This window comes from Hyla sarda, chromosome 1 (genome assembly GCF_029499605.1).
Source record: "Hyla sarda isolate aHylSar1 chromosome 1, aHylSar1.hap1, whole genome shotgun sequence".
NCBI lineage: Eukaryota > Metazoa > Chordata > Amphibia > Anura > Hylidae > Hyla > Hyla sarda.
The window spans coordinates 216,364,335-216,381,614 of NC_079189.1; the positions used below are offsets into that span (position 1 = coordinate 216,364,335).

General features: G+C 46.4%; 1 protein-coding gene across 3 annotated transcripts in view; it reads right to left on the minus strand.

The window, feature by feature from the left end:
- Positions 1–17,280, minus strand: part of YTHDC1 (YTH N6-methyladenosine RNA binding protein C1) — a 69,737-nt gene that overhangs the window by 40,878 nt on the left and 11,579 nt on the right. For all 3 annotated transcript variants that reach the window (XM_056568731.1, XM_056568733.1, XM_056568732.1), the window contains exons 3-4: positions 7,816–8,138; positions 6,098–6,443 (exon numbers count right to left, since the gene is read on the minus strand). In XM_056568731.1, the coding sequence (XP_056424706.1) occupies positions 6,098–6,443; positions 7,816–8,138 (669 nt within the window). The remainder of the gene's footprint in view (positions 1–6,097; positions 6,444–7,815; positions 8,139–17,280) is intronic.

The following is a 17,280-nucleotide window of genomic DNA, read 5'->3' on the forward strand; positions in this document are numbered from 1 at the left end:
AGAAAACAGCAGAGAATAAACGCAGGGAAAATGATAGAGGCGGAGGAGTGGAACAAATGTGTGTAGATGCTTTTTACTGCAGCATGAGCAGTTATACTAAAAGCCTTCCATGCCTTGAAAACATCTTTAACCCCTTAAGGACCGGAGGTTTTTCCGTTTTTGCATTTTCGTTTTTTGCTCCTTGCCTTTAAAAAATCATAACTCTTTCAAATTTACACCTAAAAATCCATATGATGGCTTATTTTTTGCGCCACCAATTCTACTTTGTAATGACGTCAGTCATTTTGCCCAAAAATCTATGGTGAAGCGGGAAAAAAAATCATTGTGCGACAAAATTTTAAAAAAAACGCTGTTTTGTAACTTTTGGGGGCTTCCGTTTCTACGTAGTACATTTTTCGGTAAAAATGACACCTGATATGTATTCTGTAGGTCCATACGATTAAAATGATACCCTACTTATATAGGTTTGATTTTGTCGGACTTCTGGAAAAAATCATAACTACATGCAGGAAAATTAATACGTTTAAAATTGTCATCTTCTGACCCCTATAACTTTTTTATTTTTCCGTGTATGGGGCGGTATGAGGGCTCATTTTTTGCGCCGTGATCTGAAGTTTTTAACGGTACCATTTTTGCATTGATAGGACTTATTGATCGCTTTTTATTCATTTTTTCATGATATAAAAAGTGACCAAAAATGCACTATTTTGGACTTTGGAATTTTTTTGCGCGCACGCCATTGACCGTGCGGTTTAATTAACGATATATTTTTATAATTCGGACATTTCCGCACGCGGCGATACCATTTATGTTTATTTTTATTTACACTGTGTTTTTTCTTTTATGGGAAAAGGGGGGTGATTCAAACTTTTAATAGGGAAGGGGTTAAATGATGTTTATTCACTTTTTTTTTGCACTTTTTTTTTGCAGTGTTATAGGTCCCATAGGGACCTATAACACTGCACACACTGATCTTTTACATTGATCACTGGTTTCTCATAAGAAACCAGTGATCGATGATTCTGCCGCATGACTGCTCATGCCTGGATCTCAGGCACTGAGCAGTCATTCGGCGATCGGACAGCGAGGAGGCAGGTAGGGGCCCTCCCGCTGTCCTGTCAGCTGTTCGGGATGCCGCGATTTCACCGCGGCTATCCCGAACAGCCCACTGAGCTAGCCGGCATGCTTTCGGTTTCACTTTAGACGCGGCGTTCAACTTTGAACGCCGCGTCTAAAGGGTTAATAGCGCGCGGCACAGCGATCAATGCCGCGCGCTATTAGCCACGGGTCCCGGCCGTTGTTAGAGGCCGGGCCCGACCCGCTATGACGCGGGGCCACGCCGTGGCCCCGCGTTATAGATCGGGAGTGGACACATGACGTTCCAGTACGTCATGTGTCCTTAAGGGGTTAAAGTAGTCTTGTAGTGCAGTAAAACTTATCCTTTGGATAAGAGATAAGTTTTATATTACTGAGGGTTCGACCGCTGATACCCCGCAATCTCCTGCACGGCACCCTGTCAGTCCCCAGGAAGGGAGTGTGTCGACCCCCGCACGAAGTGGCAGCGGAAGCCCCCTCCATGTATCTCTCTGGGAGAGCCAGAGATCCCCAAACACTGTATCTCAAGGCTCCACAATAGAGATACATGGTGGGGGCGTGTCAGCCGCTACTTCGTGAGGGGGACAAAACGCCCCGTTCCTGGGGACTGTCAAGTTGCAGTGCAGGAGATTGCGGGGGTTCCCAGTGGTCAAAACTCCGCAATCTCAAATGTATCCCCTATCCTGTGCACTGCAGCACTCCTTTAATGTTGATTGATTAGTCACATATATTCCAAATACATGTTTTCATATAAGAACTCTTGATTGATGAGGACAGCCTGTTAACAGAAATGTTGTGGAAAGCTCCATTTAAGCAAATTAATGAAAGTAATCATTATGGTATAGACACAGGAGGGGATCACGCATAGAAATGTAAACATTTAAAAAAATGTTAAGCCCTTTTTTTTTTTACAAACTGTTACAAATTGAAATTCGTTTCATCGTTCGATGTTGGTCATTTTACAGAGGAGGAAAAAAATAAATAGTCAACCAGATGTAGAAAATACCGTATTTATCGGCATATAACACACATTTTTAGCCTAAAGTCTATCTGCGTGTTATATGCCGATAAACTGTTTCTGACCCTGCAGGAGCCGCTCCGTCGCTGCCCGTTTCTCTGCCCCTGCCTATCCTGGGGTCCAGAGACCACCGCCGCCACTGCCCCATTGCCTCCCCCATCCCCGGTTTTATAATTACCTGTTCCTGGGGTCCGTGCTGCTTCTGGCTCCGGTGTAATGAAGAAAACTGTGTCTTGAAGCGTTCTGTGTCCCGTGTCCTGCGTTGTTGCTATGCGCTGCGCAGCGCAATGACGAGTGATGACTTCAACGCGACGTCACTGTCAGTGGCCCGATGCACAGTGACAGCTAAGGACGCCTCCGGAGCCAGAAGCAGCGTGGACCCCGGAAACAGGTAATTACAAAACCGGGGATGGGGGAGGTAATGGGGCAGCGGTGGCAGCAGTCTCTGGATAGCCAGGGGGGAGAAGCGGCAGCAGCAGGGCTCTAGACCCTAGGAAAGGCAGGGGGAGAGACGCGGGCAGCGACTGCCTCTCTCCCCCTGCCTTCCTGGGGGCTTCTGCGGGGTCAGAAACAGTCTATCAGGGTATACACATGCACACACACGCACCCTCATTTTACCAAGGATATTTGGGTTAAAAAAAAATTCTTTACCCAAATATCCTTGGAAAAATGAGGGTGCGTGTTATAGGCCGGTGTGTGGTATACCCCGATAAATACGGTAATAGCTGTGATGGGGGAGAACATTAACAGGAATCAGATAAGTGTTTATATATGCCAAGTCAAAACCAAAGAGCCAAGTCACAACCAAACTAAACTACTTGTCTTCAGGCAAGAATAGAGAATTCCCAATGATTCTCAGATGTCTTTCATGAAGGTCTAAATGTTATATATTTTAAATATCATGTTAAACAGATTATAAAAGAACATTCAATTTTGGAAAACAAAAAAAAACAAAAAAATCATCAATTTTTCATATTTTTTCGAGGTCTTCGCATCTACTACTACTCTGGCTACAGGTTATACTGTAGCCTGATAAACCTCAGATTTTAAACAGAGGCATACATTACTAGAGGCTCCAAGGCTCTATTAATAAGACCATGAAGCCTTTTCCGTATGAACATGCTCCATGCATACAAGTCTTAGTGTGGAGCATGTTCACTTTTTTGGATTGACAAAATTATTTACAGTCATGGCCCGGATATCTCAAGGGCATCATTCACAACTTGTTTTTGGGACTATTTTTTCTAATTTTCTAATGGGAGTTTTCCAGTGAAACCTATTTATCCTATTTAAACCTATTTATCTCTGCACGTTGAGTGTTGGCCACGCTGGGTCACTTCATCTCAGTGCCTACTGAACTTAGCTGTATTATCCCAACAAGGCCACTAAACCAACAGGATAGATAAAAATCTCCTCCAACAACCAGCAGGATAAAATCAAGCCCTGACACCAGGATAAAATGAGGGATATTTACTACCCCACAATGCAACGCATTTCACGGGGATCTTGCGAAACGCATTGCATTGTGGGTAGTAAATATCCCTCATTTTATCCTGGTCTCAGCACTTGATTTTATCCTGCTGGTTGTTGGAGGAGATTTTTATCTATCCTGTTTATGTGAGCTTGGAGCAGCTGCAGAGACCTCTATCCTTATCACCCTTATCCATTGTTGTACTTGGATAGAGTACAACATTATCTGGTAAGCACAGTTCATATTGTGCGTTAATGCCTCTTGACTGAAGGTTTTACACCACAGAGCGCATCCTGTTGTCTTTTTGTCTTTATACTAAACCAACAGAGCCCCCTGCTTCCAACTCTGTTTCCCATGTACTGCAGGTGCCATTGATATGCTGCTGGCACCATGCCGATCAGATAATTATGTACAATCCTAAGGTTAGTCCATCAATATGTTTTCACTGGAAAACGTAAATTAGATTCAGTTCTTAAACCAAGATCTCAAAGTTGTTTGTAATACAATGCATACACAGCTTACAGAATTTGTAAGCCTCATGTATGGAGCCCCCCCCCTTCCTTGTAGCCAGCAGGGCGCCCCCCCCTTCCTTGTAGCCAGCAGGGCGCCCCCCCCCCCTCTTCCTTGTAGCCAGCAGGGCGCCCCCCCCCCTCTTCCTTGTAGCCAGCAGGGTGCCCCCCCCCTCTTCCTTGTAGCCAGCAGGGCGCCCCCCCCCTCTTCCTTGTAGCCAGCAGGGCGCCCCCCCCCCCCTCTTCCTTGTAGCCAGCAAGGCGCCCCCCCTTCCTTGTAGCCAGCGGGGCGCCCCCCCCTTCCTTGTAGCCAGCAGGGTGCCCCCCCCCTTCTTTGTAGCCAGCAGCCCCCCACCCCTGTAGCTGCTCACTGCCTGGTGTCGCCGCTCTGCAGCCCTGTTCTCATCACTGCCGCTGCCCCGTTCTGCCGTCCGCATGATGGAGTCTTATGGAGGAGCATGTGACATACACGTCACTCTGCTTCCTCCGTAGCGTTGCGCTGGGTGCAGTGGAGTGACGTGTATGTCACATGCTCCTCCATAAGACGCCATAATGTGGACGGCAGAACGGGGGCAGTGGTCATGATGCGAACCGGAGAACAGGGCAGCGAAGCACTCCACCAGGCATCGGATTTGGTATCGGGACATTAGTCCCCGATTCCATGCATATACCTGGTATCTGCCCCGATACCCATACTAGTAACGGGACATCCCTAAAAAGTTTGGTTCTGGAGAACTAACAGAAAGAAGGGGCGCAACAGCCCTTGCTCTCAACATTCCATGTCCTGCTTCACCAGACAGCCACCTAGACTTATACAGGCATAGGAAAGAGCTTGCCGAGCGTCAGCACGTCCGCTTATCTTTATCATTGGGGGTCTCAGCACTAAGACCCCGGCCGATCAAAACTTTTGACATGTCTATAACATGTGAAAAGTGTTGATAAATTGCATGTGCACTTTAAAAAAAAAAAAAAAAAAAAATTAGTTTTCCTTGTTCTACATATTTTAAACATTTTTAGGCTATGGAACAGCTGAAATAATATATCTTCCCCTCTCAAAAGGTGGAGCTTTTTTGCTATTTTTTGCAAATTTTCACAAAAGAGAAAAAAAAACCTCAAGTAAATTTACTGAAATGTATTAAGTATTTTCTATTTATGTCACCTGATTCCTTCAGATGGAAAAATAATCGATATTATGGTTTAATTCACTCCCTGACATATGGACCTTTACATAGAAGTCTATGGCCTAACATTAGATTACATCATAAGTGTGAGGTTTAGTCCACTGTCGCTGCTAGCACTTTCTTAAATGCGCAATTATAGTATATAGTGGAGTAGCACAAGAATTATTTAAACTTTGGATGCCCAGTGCCTCCCGATAAGTAGGATGCCTGCATTGCACTTGAGGTGAGTGTTAGTGAGAACTGTAACTCAGTGGACAGCTGACTAAAGCTCTAATGATCTTAGACAGCCATTGGGGATAATGGAGAAGATTTATCAAAACCTGTCCAGAGAAAAAGTTGCTGAGTTGCCCATAGAAACCAATCAGATGGCTCCTTTCATTTTTCAGAGGCCTTTGCAAAAACGAAAGTAGTAATCCGATTGATTGCTATGGGCAACTCAGCAACTTTTCTTCTGGACAGGTTTTGATAAATCTCCTGCAATATCTTTCAGCCTACCCTTTGTGCTTTTGGTAAGTATTAGGATTAAAATTCATGCATAACAATGTAGATGTTTGTCATATGTACCACCTCTACTAACCAGTGCCTTTCCAATAATACACTGCTGTAACCTTAGTTACAATGTCTAGAACAATGCAGTGTATTTCAATGAATCCTGTACTTCCTACTTGATAAATAAAAACAAGTATCCATTCTGATTTAACGCGAAATATGTTTTATAGAAAGGGACATGTCTTTTTCAAACAAACTATAACTATGGTATTATATATGAGAGCAGGTCAATTACTAAAATTTACTAATTATTATTTCTTAATTGAAAGATTACCTGAAATATCTGAACCAGAACCAGAGCGAATTGAGTCACCATCAGAAAATGAAGCCGAATCAGATTCAGAGTCACTTGCTTCACTTCGAGTATCATAATCATTTCCTTCTCGCTGCTCTCGCTCATGCTCTTCTTGGTCATACTCCTCTTCCTCCTCACCCTCTTCCTCTTCTGCTTCTTCTCCCTCATCATCTTCCTCCATGCCCTCATTTTCACTGTTGTTCGCTTGATCTTCAGAGGATTCACTACCACTGCCACTATCCCTGTCTGACCCATAATCTTCAGAATTGCCATCAGAGGAGCGACTTGACCGGCTTGGTCTCCGGCTTGAGTCATTCCGTAGTTTCTAACAAAAAGAAGATAAAAAAAAATGTAATGAACCCACACAGATTAACTCTTCCCTAGATGGATAAGGATATGATCATATAAAGAGGACCTGTGGCCAATCCGAAAAATTTTGATTGCATTCTCATTAATTAGCTCATGGTATCCTGATCACACTTTTTTTCAACCCGAGATGTGTGGGTGTATATTTTTTCTGACAATTCAAGAAATTTGTCAGATGGGCGTGAACTTCGTTTTAAGAATATCACTAAGGTATTTTAACCCCTTAAGGACATAGCGTTTTTCCACTTTCGTTTTTTCCTCCTTACCTTTTAAAAATCATTACCCTTACAATTTTGCACCTAAAAATCTATATGATGGCTTATTTTTTGCACCACCAATTTTTTTACCCAAAAATCCATAGCGAAATGGAAAAAAAATATATATATATAATTGTGTTACAAAATGGAAGAAAAAACGCCATTTTGTAACTTTTGGGGGCTTCCGTTTCTACACAGTACATTTTTCGGTAAAAATTACATCTTATCTTTATTCTGTAGGTTCATACGATTAAAATGATACCCTTTTGATTTTGTCGTACTTCTGAAAAAAAATAAAAATCACAACTACATATGCAGGAAAACGGGGCAGCATGAGGGCCTTTTGCGCCATGATCTGAAGTTTCTATCGGTACCATTTTTGTTTTGATCGGACTTTTTGATTGCTTTTTAGTGACCAAAAATACGCTATTTTGGACTTTGGAATCTTTGTGCGTGTACGACATTGACCGTACGGTTTAACTAAATATATTTTTATAGTTCGGACATTTACGCCTGCGGCGATACCACATGTTTATTTTAATTTACACAGGTTTTTTTTATGGGAATAGGGGGGAATTATACAGATTGATTATGGAACAGTGTCATGGAGGAGGCACTTGGCTCATCGGACCCTGCAATTGCAAAACAGGGTGGTCATCTTAAACCCTGCAGATGTGCTATGCACTAAGTAACAGGGAAAATGAAATATTTGTACATTATATGTCCTATAGGTGTTAAAGGTGTTTACTACAAACCCATTACCAGTAAACCAAGTCTAAACAAGTTACTGTAGTCAGATGGCTAGGTAACCTAAAAAAAAAATAAGTAAATAACGGATCATCTTAAAGCAGTGTTTTGAGCTTTTACACAATGCTGTGCAATCCAGACATATTCTGGTGAGCATCCGTGTTGTGGACCAAACCATTCATTATGAAGAAGAAAATCCACCTAACTACCTTAACAAATCATAGAAAATGTCTAGTTTTAATCCCTCTAATTCATAAGGTAACCAAAATGATAGTGACAAGAACAGCTCTCATTCATCGATGACACCAGAACAATTTAAGCTGGTACCTCAGAAGCAACATCTGGTGTACTGGATTTAGGTCTTCTCTCTGTTTCCCTTTTTCTTGAGCTCATTTTATCCTGTGGTCCTTTAAAATCATCCCGGGAGGTACTGCTAGATGAATGAATTCTTCTGTCACCATCTGGCCTTCTGCTTCTTTCATGTCTCTGGAAATCATCATTTTTATAATCCGATACAGGTTTTCCTTTGGAGCCGACAACCCTTTTTGCACTTCCAGACAGCCTTTGGGGTGGAGGCCTTGCCAAATGAGAGGACTGTTTTTGTCTCTTTGGTTCATTCATTTCAACTCTATCACTTTTTCTTTTTGACCCTACAGAGAAAGAAGAAAAAAAAAAAGTTTCCATTAAGTTAATAAAAATTCAAACATTTAAGGGGATTTAGCTCAAGTAACAGAAGGTTGAATACACAGTTAAACATATTGGTGCTACAGCATAGGCTGATGCTTGACCCTTAAAGGTTACTTTGCCACAAGTTAAAAAGCAAACAGTATACTCTATAAACAAGCTAGCTAGCTCTTGTACCAGACTATACCCCTACTGTAGACTGTAAGCTAAGTCAGTCTGTATGCAAGCATGAGGAGAAGCAAAAGGCCACAATCAAAGAAGAAAAAGCAAAAAAGGAAAAAAAAAAATTAAAAAAAAAGAGCCAAACTGAGTTCAAAGACTAACCTTTGTTTCCCAATTCGGCAAGAAGGATTTTATGGTGAGAACGAAAATAGGATATCATAAAGCAGACTCTAGTGATGGGACCGCATGAAAAACACGTAACCAAATATAAAGGGGGAACGAGACCCTGCAGCCTGCATGACTCTACAACCCAGTGAGGAGTCTGCAGATGCAAAGGTCTACACCCTGTTAAAGGTGGTAAACGTGTGAAGTGAGGACCTCGCGTCCCGGTACTTAAAGGGGTACTCCAGTGGTTAATTTTTTTGACTATATGTTTTGGCAGCATGTGTGTGTTTTTCTTACCCGTTTGTTGGGCAGGAAGTTCTGTACTTCAGAGGGTTTTCTTTTACTGTTGTCCACAGTTCTGAGTCTGTTGTGGACAAGATGTCATAGCAATTTTTTTTTCTCTTTCTGCATGAGAGAAATAAGCCACACCCCCTCATCTCATCCAGCTGAGTACACAGCTCCTCACCTCCCCTCTCCCCTGCTCTGTATTCTAAGGATGCAGGTCTGCACAGGAGAAAGAACACACATTTAGGGAACACAAGCGGAGGGGGGGGGGGGGGTGGAGCATGGCCGGCTTACGCGGACCGGCGACGACATGGATCAGCGGCAGCAGCAGGAGGAGTGCGGACGGAAAGTGCGGCGTGGAGGATGCTACAGTGAAGATCGCGGTAAGTGATCTTCACTGTGGCCTTCTAAAAGCTGCAAATCTACAACTCCCAGCATGCCTAGACAGCCAAAGCCTGTCTGAGCATGCTGGGAGTTGTAGTTTTGCAACATCTGAAGTGGCACAGTTTGGAGACCACTATAAGGTGGTCTTCAAACTGTAGCCCTTCAGATGTTGCAGAACTACAACTCCCAGCATGCCTGGACAGTTTGGGCATGCTGGGAATTGTAGTCTTGCAACATCTGGAGGGCTACAGTTTGGAGACCACCGTACAGTGGTCTCCAAACTGTGCCACTTCAGATGTTGCAAAACTACAATTCCAAGCATGCCCAGACTGTCCAGGCATGCTGGGAGTTGTAGTTCTGCAACATCTGAAGGGCCAGATATTGCAGAACTACACGCCCAGCATCCCTGACTGACCGGGCATGCTGTGAATTGTAGTTTTGCAACAGCTGTAGGCACACTGGTTGGGAAACAGCTAGAGTGTTTCCTAACTGAGTGATTCCAACCTGTGTGTCTCCAGCTGTTGCAAAACTACAACTCCCAGAATGCACTGACAGACCGTACAAGCTGGGAGTTGTAGTTTTGCAACAGCTGGAGGTACACAGGTTGGAATCACTGAGCTAGAGTCTGTTTCTTAACTCAGTGGTTCCCCACCAGTGTGCCTACAGCTGTTGCAAGACTACAACTCCCAGCATGTATGGTCTGTCAGTGCATTCTGGGAGTTGTAGTTTTGCCACAGCTGAGGGTATTTGACATTTCCATTTTCCTTACAAGCAGAGAGCTTGAAAGTTAGAAAAATGCCAAATTTTACAATTTTTTCCTGAAATTTTGGAATTTTTCACCAAGAAATGATGCAAGTATCAACGTAAATTTACCACTAACATAAAGTAGAATATGTCATGAAAAAACAATCTTGGAATCAAATTTATAAGTAAAAGCATCCCAGAGTTATTAATGCTTAAAGTGATAGTGGTCAGATTTGCAAAAATTGCTCCCGTCCTTAGGGTTATAATGGGCTCCATCCCAGTCTGAGGGTAAAGACTGGAGAACATAGAGAACCAAGTTCAAGTCCCACAGAGAGACAGGGAGCTTGTAAGGGTGTGTAGCATGTGTAACCCTTTGCAAAATGTGGCAAAGTCCCTGTTGGAAGCTAGTGGGTGTAAAAAGACCTGCCTTTTGGTGGAGCTGCGGGCCAGACCCAAGAATTATTCCACTCTGAAAAAAGGCCAGGATCCTGGAAAATACTAAAAACCTTTTGTCTCACGTCTGGCGATAGAAATAGTATAGGAAGGCTTACACGCTTTCAGCATAGTGTGAAAGCTCCACACAGCTTAGCAGCTTTAACAGCCATTTTGTAAGACATAGCTACCTTAAAGGGGTACTCTTCCCTAGACATCTTATCCCCTTCACATCCCTCCCATAGACATGCATTGATGGGGAGGGATTTGAGGCCACGAGGGGGTGGAGCCATGACGTCACGATACTCAGGCCCCTGTATTGTGAGTCATCCCATACGGAGCAAACTTAGTTCCATGCTGTGATAACTCGGGAGGGCTGCAGAAAAGATTGCAGGGGTCCTTTGGATAGGGGGATCAGATGTCTAGGGCAGAGTACCCCTTTAAATTCTAGAGGAAGATGAGCCAATGGGGAGAAGATGGATTGCGTCAGCACAGCAAACTCAATGGAGGCCAGTCCAGAGCCAAAAAAATCATTGGAATGCCTTCTGCTTTGACCCTCTTGAGCACTCTGGAAGGGAACGGGTACACAAAGAACCAAAAAAGGAGTGGAAGGCCCTGAAAAGGGACATCCCGGAACACCCGAGCGTCAGACATGGGAACTGGAGTTTCCCGAGGCATCCGGAAGACGTACACCTGAAGGGAAATGAAACCCAATGTCCGCGAAACGCTCCGGGTGACAAAATTCCGAGTTGAGACAAGAAGTAGTGTGGTATAGAGACACCGCCCCACAAAAGGAATCGCAGAGAAGTCTGTGCAGGGTCGCTACACATGCCCGAGACCTCAACCATCAGTAAGGCCCAAGAATCAGGAGGGCCAACCTAGAAGAGAAGGCATGCCACAGGAGACTAACGATCTTGGACCCCAGTGGTCCATGCAGACAAGAGCACTGCGAAGCAACACCCCGTCCGAACGGGAAGGGAAGGGGGGGGGGGGGAAAGCAACCCAGCTAGGACTCCCAGATTCTGGGCACAGGGAGGTTACCCCAGAAGACTGTGGTGTCAGTGCAGCGCAAGTAAAACTGTCAAAGGGAAGGATGAACACACCCTCCAAGGAGATTGCGCTGAGGGAAGAGGAGAGCAATGGCAGGACCCAAAACAACAGACTGTGGCTAGACTGACTGTCGCCGATCCATACATGATCGCATAAACTTCAACAGAGTGCGCAATGGCTGCATGAGCAGCAGTAGATAAAAAAAAAAAAAACGGGAAGAGAGCCAGGCTGCAATAGTGGGCAGTAAGCACACAAGCATAGACCGCTAAGCTCTTCTGAATGCTCACAGAATACCCCACCATAGGGTGGGAAGAGAGAGATGGCTCCATCTTGGCAATAGAAAGCACTCAGCAAAATAGTGAAGGGATGAAACTCAGGCACTGACTATGTCAAGCTCCCTGATCCCCACACCCCCTGCGGAAGGGGGACTGTCACGTGCACAGGCACTGAAGAAAAAGGGGAATTCCCAGACACCTGTGCAGGGCAAAGAAACAAAGACGTGACTATAAAAGCAAGTAAGAAGCACAAGCATACAGCAACCAACAGCTTTGAGAGGAACCCCCATTGGGGTGAAACCCTGGACCAGATGGGCGCCAATGGAGCCATCCCAGTCGAGTCTAAGGCAGGGCAGGTGCCTGAGCCACCCTGCACAGGAACCCAGGAAGATACCTAGAGGTAGTGCTGGGCGATATATCAGTTCATACCGAATACCGGTATGTTTTTTCTGTACGATATGAATTTTTCCCTATACCGCAATACCGGTCAGGCCCCTCCTATCTCGAATGAATGATCAGCCGCAGTGCACTGGGGAACTAATCATATATGACCAGCGGCTGCTGTCCTGCTTTTCCTCTCCCCCCCCCACCAAATTTAGTGTTCTGCCGCGCCCACTGGCTTTCAGGGCTTGCGGGGGGGGCTTGTGACAGCTTCTGTTCTCCGTCCTGCGCCCGCGGCTCACAACTCATTCATTTCCAACGCCCACGGCTCACAGGAAGAAAAATAGATCAGGGGAGTATGGTGCTAAGGGGGAAATGAGTGGGGGGAAAAAATACCGTCAAATACCGTAGAACCGCCATAAGTTTGAAAAATACTGTGATACACATTTTTGGTCATACCGTCCAGCACTACCTAGAGGCAAAGGGGGGGGATGAAACTGACTGCGTCGTCCCATCAGGCCCTGTGCCAGAACAAAGGAGTTCAACCGCCACAGGCCTGTGGAAACAAGATCACAGGAAGGCCTGAGGCACACCCCACCGACAGAAAGGAAGGTGGGCACTACACGTGCAGAGTCCATAGCATATGTAGGGACACCGACATGGTTACCTCACAACATTAGTGGGGTACCAACACTGCAGACACTAAAGAAACTGTAGACATCTAAAAATACGATAGTATGGAAGACAGGCTCTGCACCCAACGGTGAGTCACAACCATGCCCCTAGTAGACCAACGTGGCACCCTTTGAAAGGGGAACAGAGAGTGCTGCAGTTGCTGTGAAAGGCCATGGAACCTGCAGGAAACACCTACATCCCATCTTCTAATGGTGTCACACACCAGGACTGCTGTTGCAGATGCAGAGATGAAGGCAGGGCAGGAAACATGCAGACACAGGCTGACGTACAGGTATAAAAGGTCAAAGGAACCCACCAAGACACACTTTGTTGAACTTCACATGGAAAGTGAGTCACCAGACTGCAGATGCGGGAGTGGCAGGAATGGGGAAGGTGACCTGGTTAATCAGAAAACCATGCAGACAGTGTCTGGCTAAGGGACCATGGCCACACTGGGTCCTGCATGCAGAAGCACGCACAAAGTGGATTACCAGTCTTCAGCCGTGAGAGCATCAGGCATGTAGAGAGGGACCTGGTAAAGTAGGGAACCTTGCGAACTAGTATGTGGTGCATTGTATATGGCACAAGGAGCAACATGAGGTTATTCACTGGGAGCTACAGCCTGGCAGTGGGTTACCTGAACTTCCATCCACGGTGTGGGCAGTGTATGGTAGATGACCCGACGTAGCAGTAAACCATGCAGACAACTGTCTGGCTGACTGGTAAAAGATTTCTGAACGTACAGGATCCCTCCATCGAACCTTCCCACAAGAAGTACTGTAGTACTGTAGGGGTACTGTAGTGTGGCTGATTGAACGGGCGACCCGGCGGTGTAGGAGACAAAGCAGACGAAAGTCTGGCTGACTGGCATTAGTCCCAGCACCCGCAGGGACCCTCAAAGCAGAGGTGTACAAAAAAACCTGGTCATGACACGGCAGCCCTGAGATGGAAGACCGACCACCGCAGAAACCGTGCAGACAACTGTTTGCTAAACCAGTACACCTCCAGGCGCTGGTGAAAAGGGGACAACAGGCAGATATGCATTGTGCCCCATGTGGGAGGGAGGCCTAAGAGCCATGGATAGAGGCCGTGGATTGTATCCCCCATCACCCCGTATAGGATTCATAGGACACATTGGGCCACTTCTTCGGACCTCTCGCACAGCAGAGGGGAACCGGTACTCCAATCGCAGATGCCTCAGCCAAGTGATAAGTGAGAGGTGGCGGAGGAAACCATGCAGACCACTGTCTGGCTTACTGGTATGAGTCCATAGCATTCAACAGGTCACTCAATCAGACACCTTGCACAGCAGTGGGGCACCGGAATCCAGCCACGGATGCGGCTGCTGTGAGATCAGTGACAGGCGAGACGAATGTCTGGAATATTGATATAAGGCCCAATCCCTGCCACGTGACACTTCCACTCATGGACACTTCCACAGAGACCATTTCTCATTTTTGCATTTTCTCTCCTCACCTTCTAAAAACCATAATGCTTTAAATTTTTCCACCTACAGACGCATATGAGGGCTTGTTTTTTGCGCCACCAATTTTACTTTTACCAATCTACAACGAACTAAGAAAAAATATTTGTGGGGCGAAATAAAAAATAAAAATTTCAAAACACACGTCATTTTGTTACTTTTGGGGGCTTCCGATTCTTTGCAGTGCACTTTTTGGCAAACATGACACCTCTCTATTCTGTAGATCCATATAGTTTATATAGGTTTTATTTTATTACCTAAAAAAAAAAAATAATTATAACTACATGCACCAAAATTAGTATGTTTAAAAACTATTTTCCATATACGAGGACTCATTATTGCTCTGATCTGAAGTTTTTATCTACTATTTTGTTTTGATGGTACTTTTTGATTGCTTTTTATAAATTTTTAGGCTATACAAAGTGACCAAACATATGCAATTTTGGAGTTTGGTATGTTTTTATGTAAACGCCATTGACTGTGCGGTTTAAATGTTATGTCACCGAAATGGAAATTTCAGAACCGAAACGAAACCGAAATAAAAAAAAAATGTCCGGCCGAAACCGATACCGAAAATGACTTCTCCCCGTCTTCTGGTAAAATGCAGCGCTCCGCTCATTAGATTAGATTGCCAGCTCCCCCACAACAGTAGGCAGCTCCCCCACAACAGTAGGCAGCTCCCCCCACAACAGTAGGCAGCTCCCCCCACAACAGTAGGCAGCTCCCCCCACAACAGTAGGCAGCTCCCCCCACAACAGTAGGCAGCTCCCCCCACAACAGTAGGCAGCTCCCCCCACAACAGTAGGCAGCTCCCCCCACAACAGTAGGCAGCTCCCCCCACAACAGTAGGCAGCTCCCCCACAACAGTAGGCAGCTCCCCCACAACAGTAGGCAGCTCCCCCACAACAGTAGGCAGCTCCCCCACAACAGTAGGCAGCTGCCCAAATTAGGTCAGCATTTCCCCCACAATAGTAGGCAGGTTCCCCACAATAGTAGGCAGCTCCCCGCCACAATATTAGGCAGCTCCCCCGCCACAATATTAGGCAGCTCCCCCAACAATATTAGGCAGCTCCCCCCCCCAACAATAGTAGGCAGCTCCCCCCCCCCCAACAATAGTAGGCAGCTCCCCCGCCACAATATTAGGCAGCTCCCCCGCCACAATATTAGGCAGCTCCCCCGCCACAATATTAGGCAGCTCCCCCCAACAATATTAGGCAGCTCCCCCCAACAATATTAGGCAGCTCCCCCCAACAATATTAGGCAGCTCCCCCCAACAATATTAGGCAGCTCCCCCCAACAATATTAGGCAGCTCCCCCCCAACAATATTAGGCAGCTCCCCCCCAACAATATTAGGCAGCTCCCCCCCAACAATATTAGGCAGCTCCCCCGCCACAATATTAGGCAGCTCCCCCCCAACAATATTAGGCAGCTCCCCCGCCACAATATTAGGCAGCTCCCCCGCCACAATATTAGGCAGCTCCCCCGCCACAATATTAGGCAGCTCCCCCGCCACAATATTAGGCAGCTCCCCCCAACAATATTAGGCAGCTCCCCCCCAACAATATTAGGCAGCTCCCCCCCAACAATATTAGGCAGCTCCCCCCCAACAATATTAGGCAGCTCCCCCCCAACAATATTAGGCAGCTCCCCCCCAACAATATTAGGCAGCTCCCCCCCAACAATATTAGGCAGCTCCCCCCCAACAATATTAGGCAGCTCCCCCCCAACAATATTAGGCAGCTCCCCCCCAACAATATTAGGCAGCTCCCCCCCAACAATATTAGGCAGCTCCCCCCCAACAATATTAGGCAGCTCCCCCCCCAACAATATTAGGCAGCTCCCCCCCCAACAATATTAGGCAGCTCCCCCCCAACAATATTAGGCAGCTCCCCCCCAACAATATTAGGCAGCTCCCCCCCAACAATATTAGGCAGCTCCCCCCCAACAATATTAGGCAGCTCCCCCCCAACAATATTAGGCAGCTCCCCCCCAACAATATTAGGCAGCTCCCCCCCAACAATATTAGGCAGCTCCCCCCCAACAATATTAGGCAGCTCCCCCCCAACAATATTAGGCAGCTCCCCCCCAACAATATTAGGCAGCTCCCCCCCAACAATATTAGGCAGCTCCCCCCCAACAATATTAGGCAGCTCCCCCCCAACAATATTAGGCAGCTCCCCCCCAACAATATTAGGCAGCTCCCCCCCAACAATATTAGGCAGCTCCCCCCCAACAATATTAGGCAGCTCCCCCCCAACAATATTAGGCAGCTCCCCCCCAACAATATTAGGCAGCTCCCCCCCAACAATATTAGGCAGCTCCCCCCCAACAATATTAGGCAGCTCCCCCCCAACAATATTAGGCAGCTCCCCCCCAACAATATTAGGCAGCTCCCCCCCAACAATATTAGGCAGCTCCCCCCCAACAATATTAGGCAGCTCCCCCCCAACAATATTAGGCAGCTCCCCCCCAACAATATTAGGCAGCTCCCCCCCAACAATATTAGGCAGCTCCCCCCCAACAATATTAGGCAGCTCCCCCCCAACAATATTAGGCAGCTCCCCCCCAACAATATTAGGCAGCTCCCCCCCAACAATATTAGGCAGCTCCCCCCCAACAATATTAGGCAGCTCCCCCCCAACAATATTAGGCAGCTCCCCCCCAACAATATTAGGCAGCTCCCCCCCAACAATATTAGGCAGCTCCCCCCCAACAATATTAGGCAGCTCCCCCCCAACAATATTAGGCAGCTCCCCCCCAACAATATTAGGCAGCTCCCCCCCAACAATATTAGGCAGCTCCCCCCCAACAATATTAGGCAGCTCCCCCCAACAATATTAGGCAGCTCCCCCCAACAATATTAGGCAGCTCCCCCCCAACAATATTAGGCAGCTCCCCCCAACAATATTAGGCAGCTCCCCCCAACAATATTAGGCAGCTCCCCCCAACAATATTAGGCAGCTCCCCCCAACAATATTAGGCAGCTCCCCCCAACAATATTAGGCAGCTCCCCCCAACAATATTAGGCAGCTCCCCCCAACAATATTAGGCAGCTCCCCCCAACAATATTA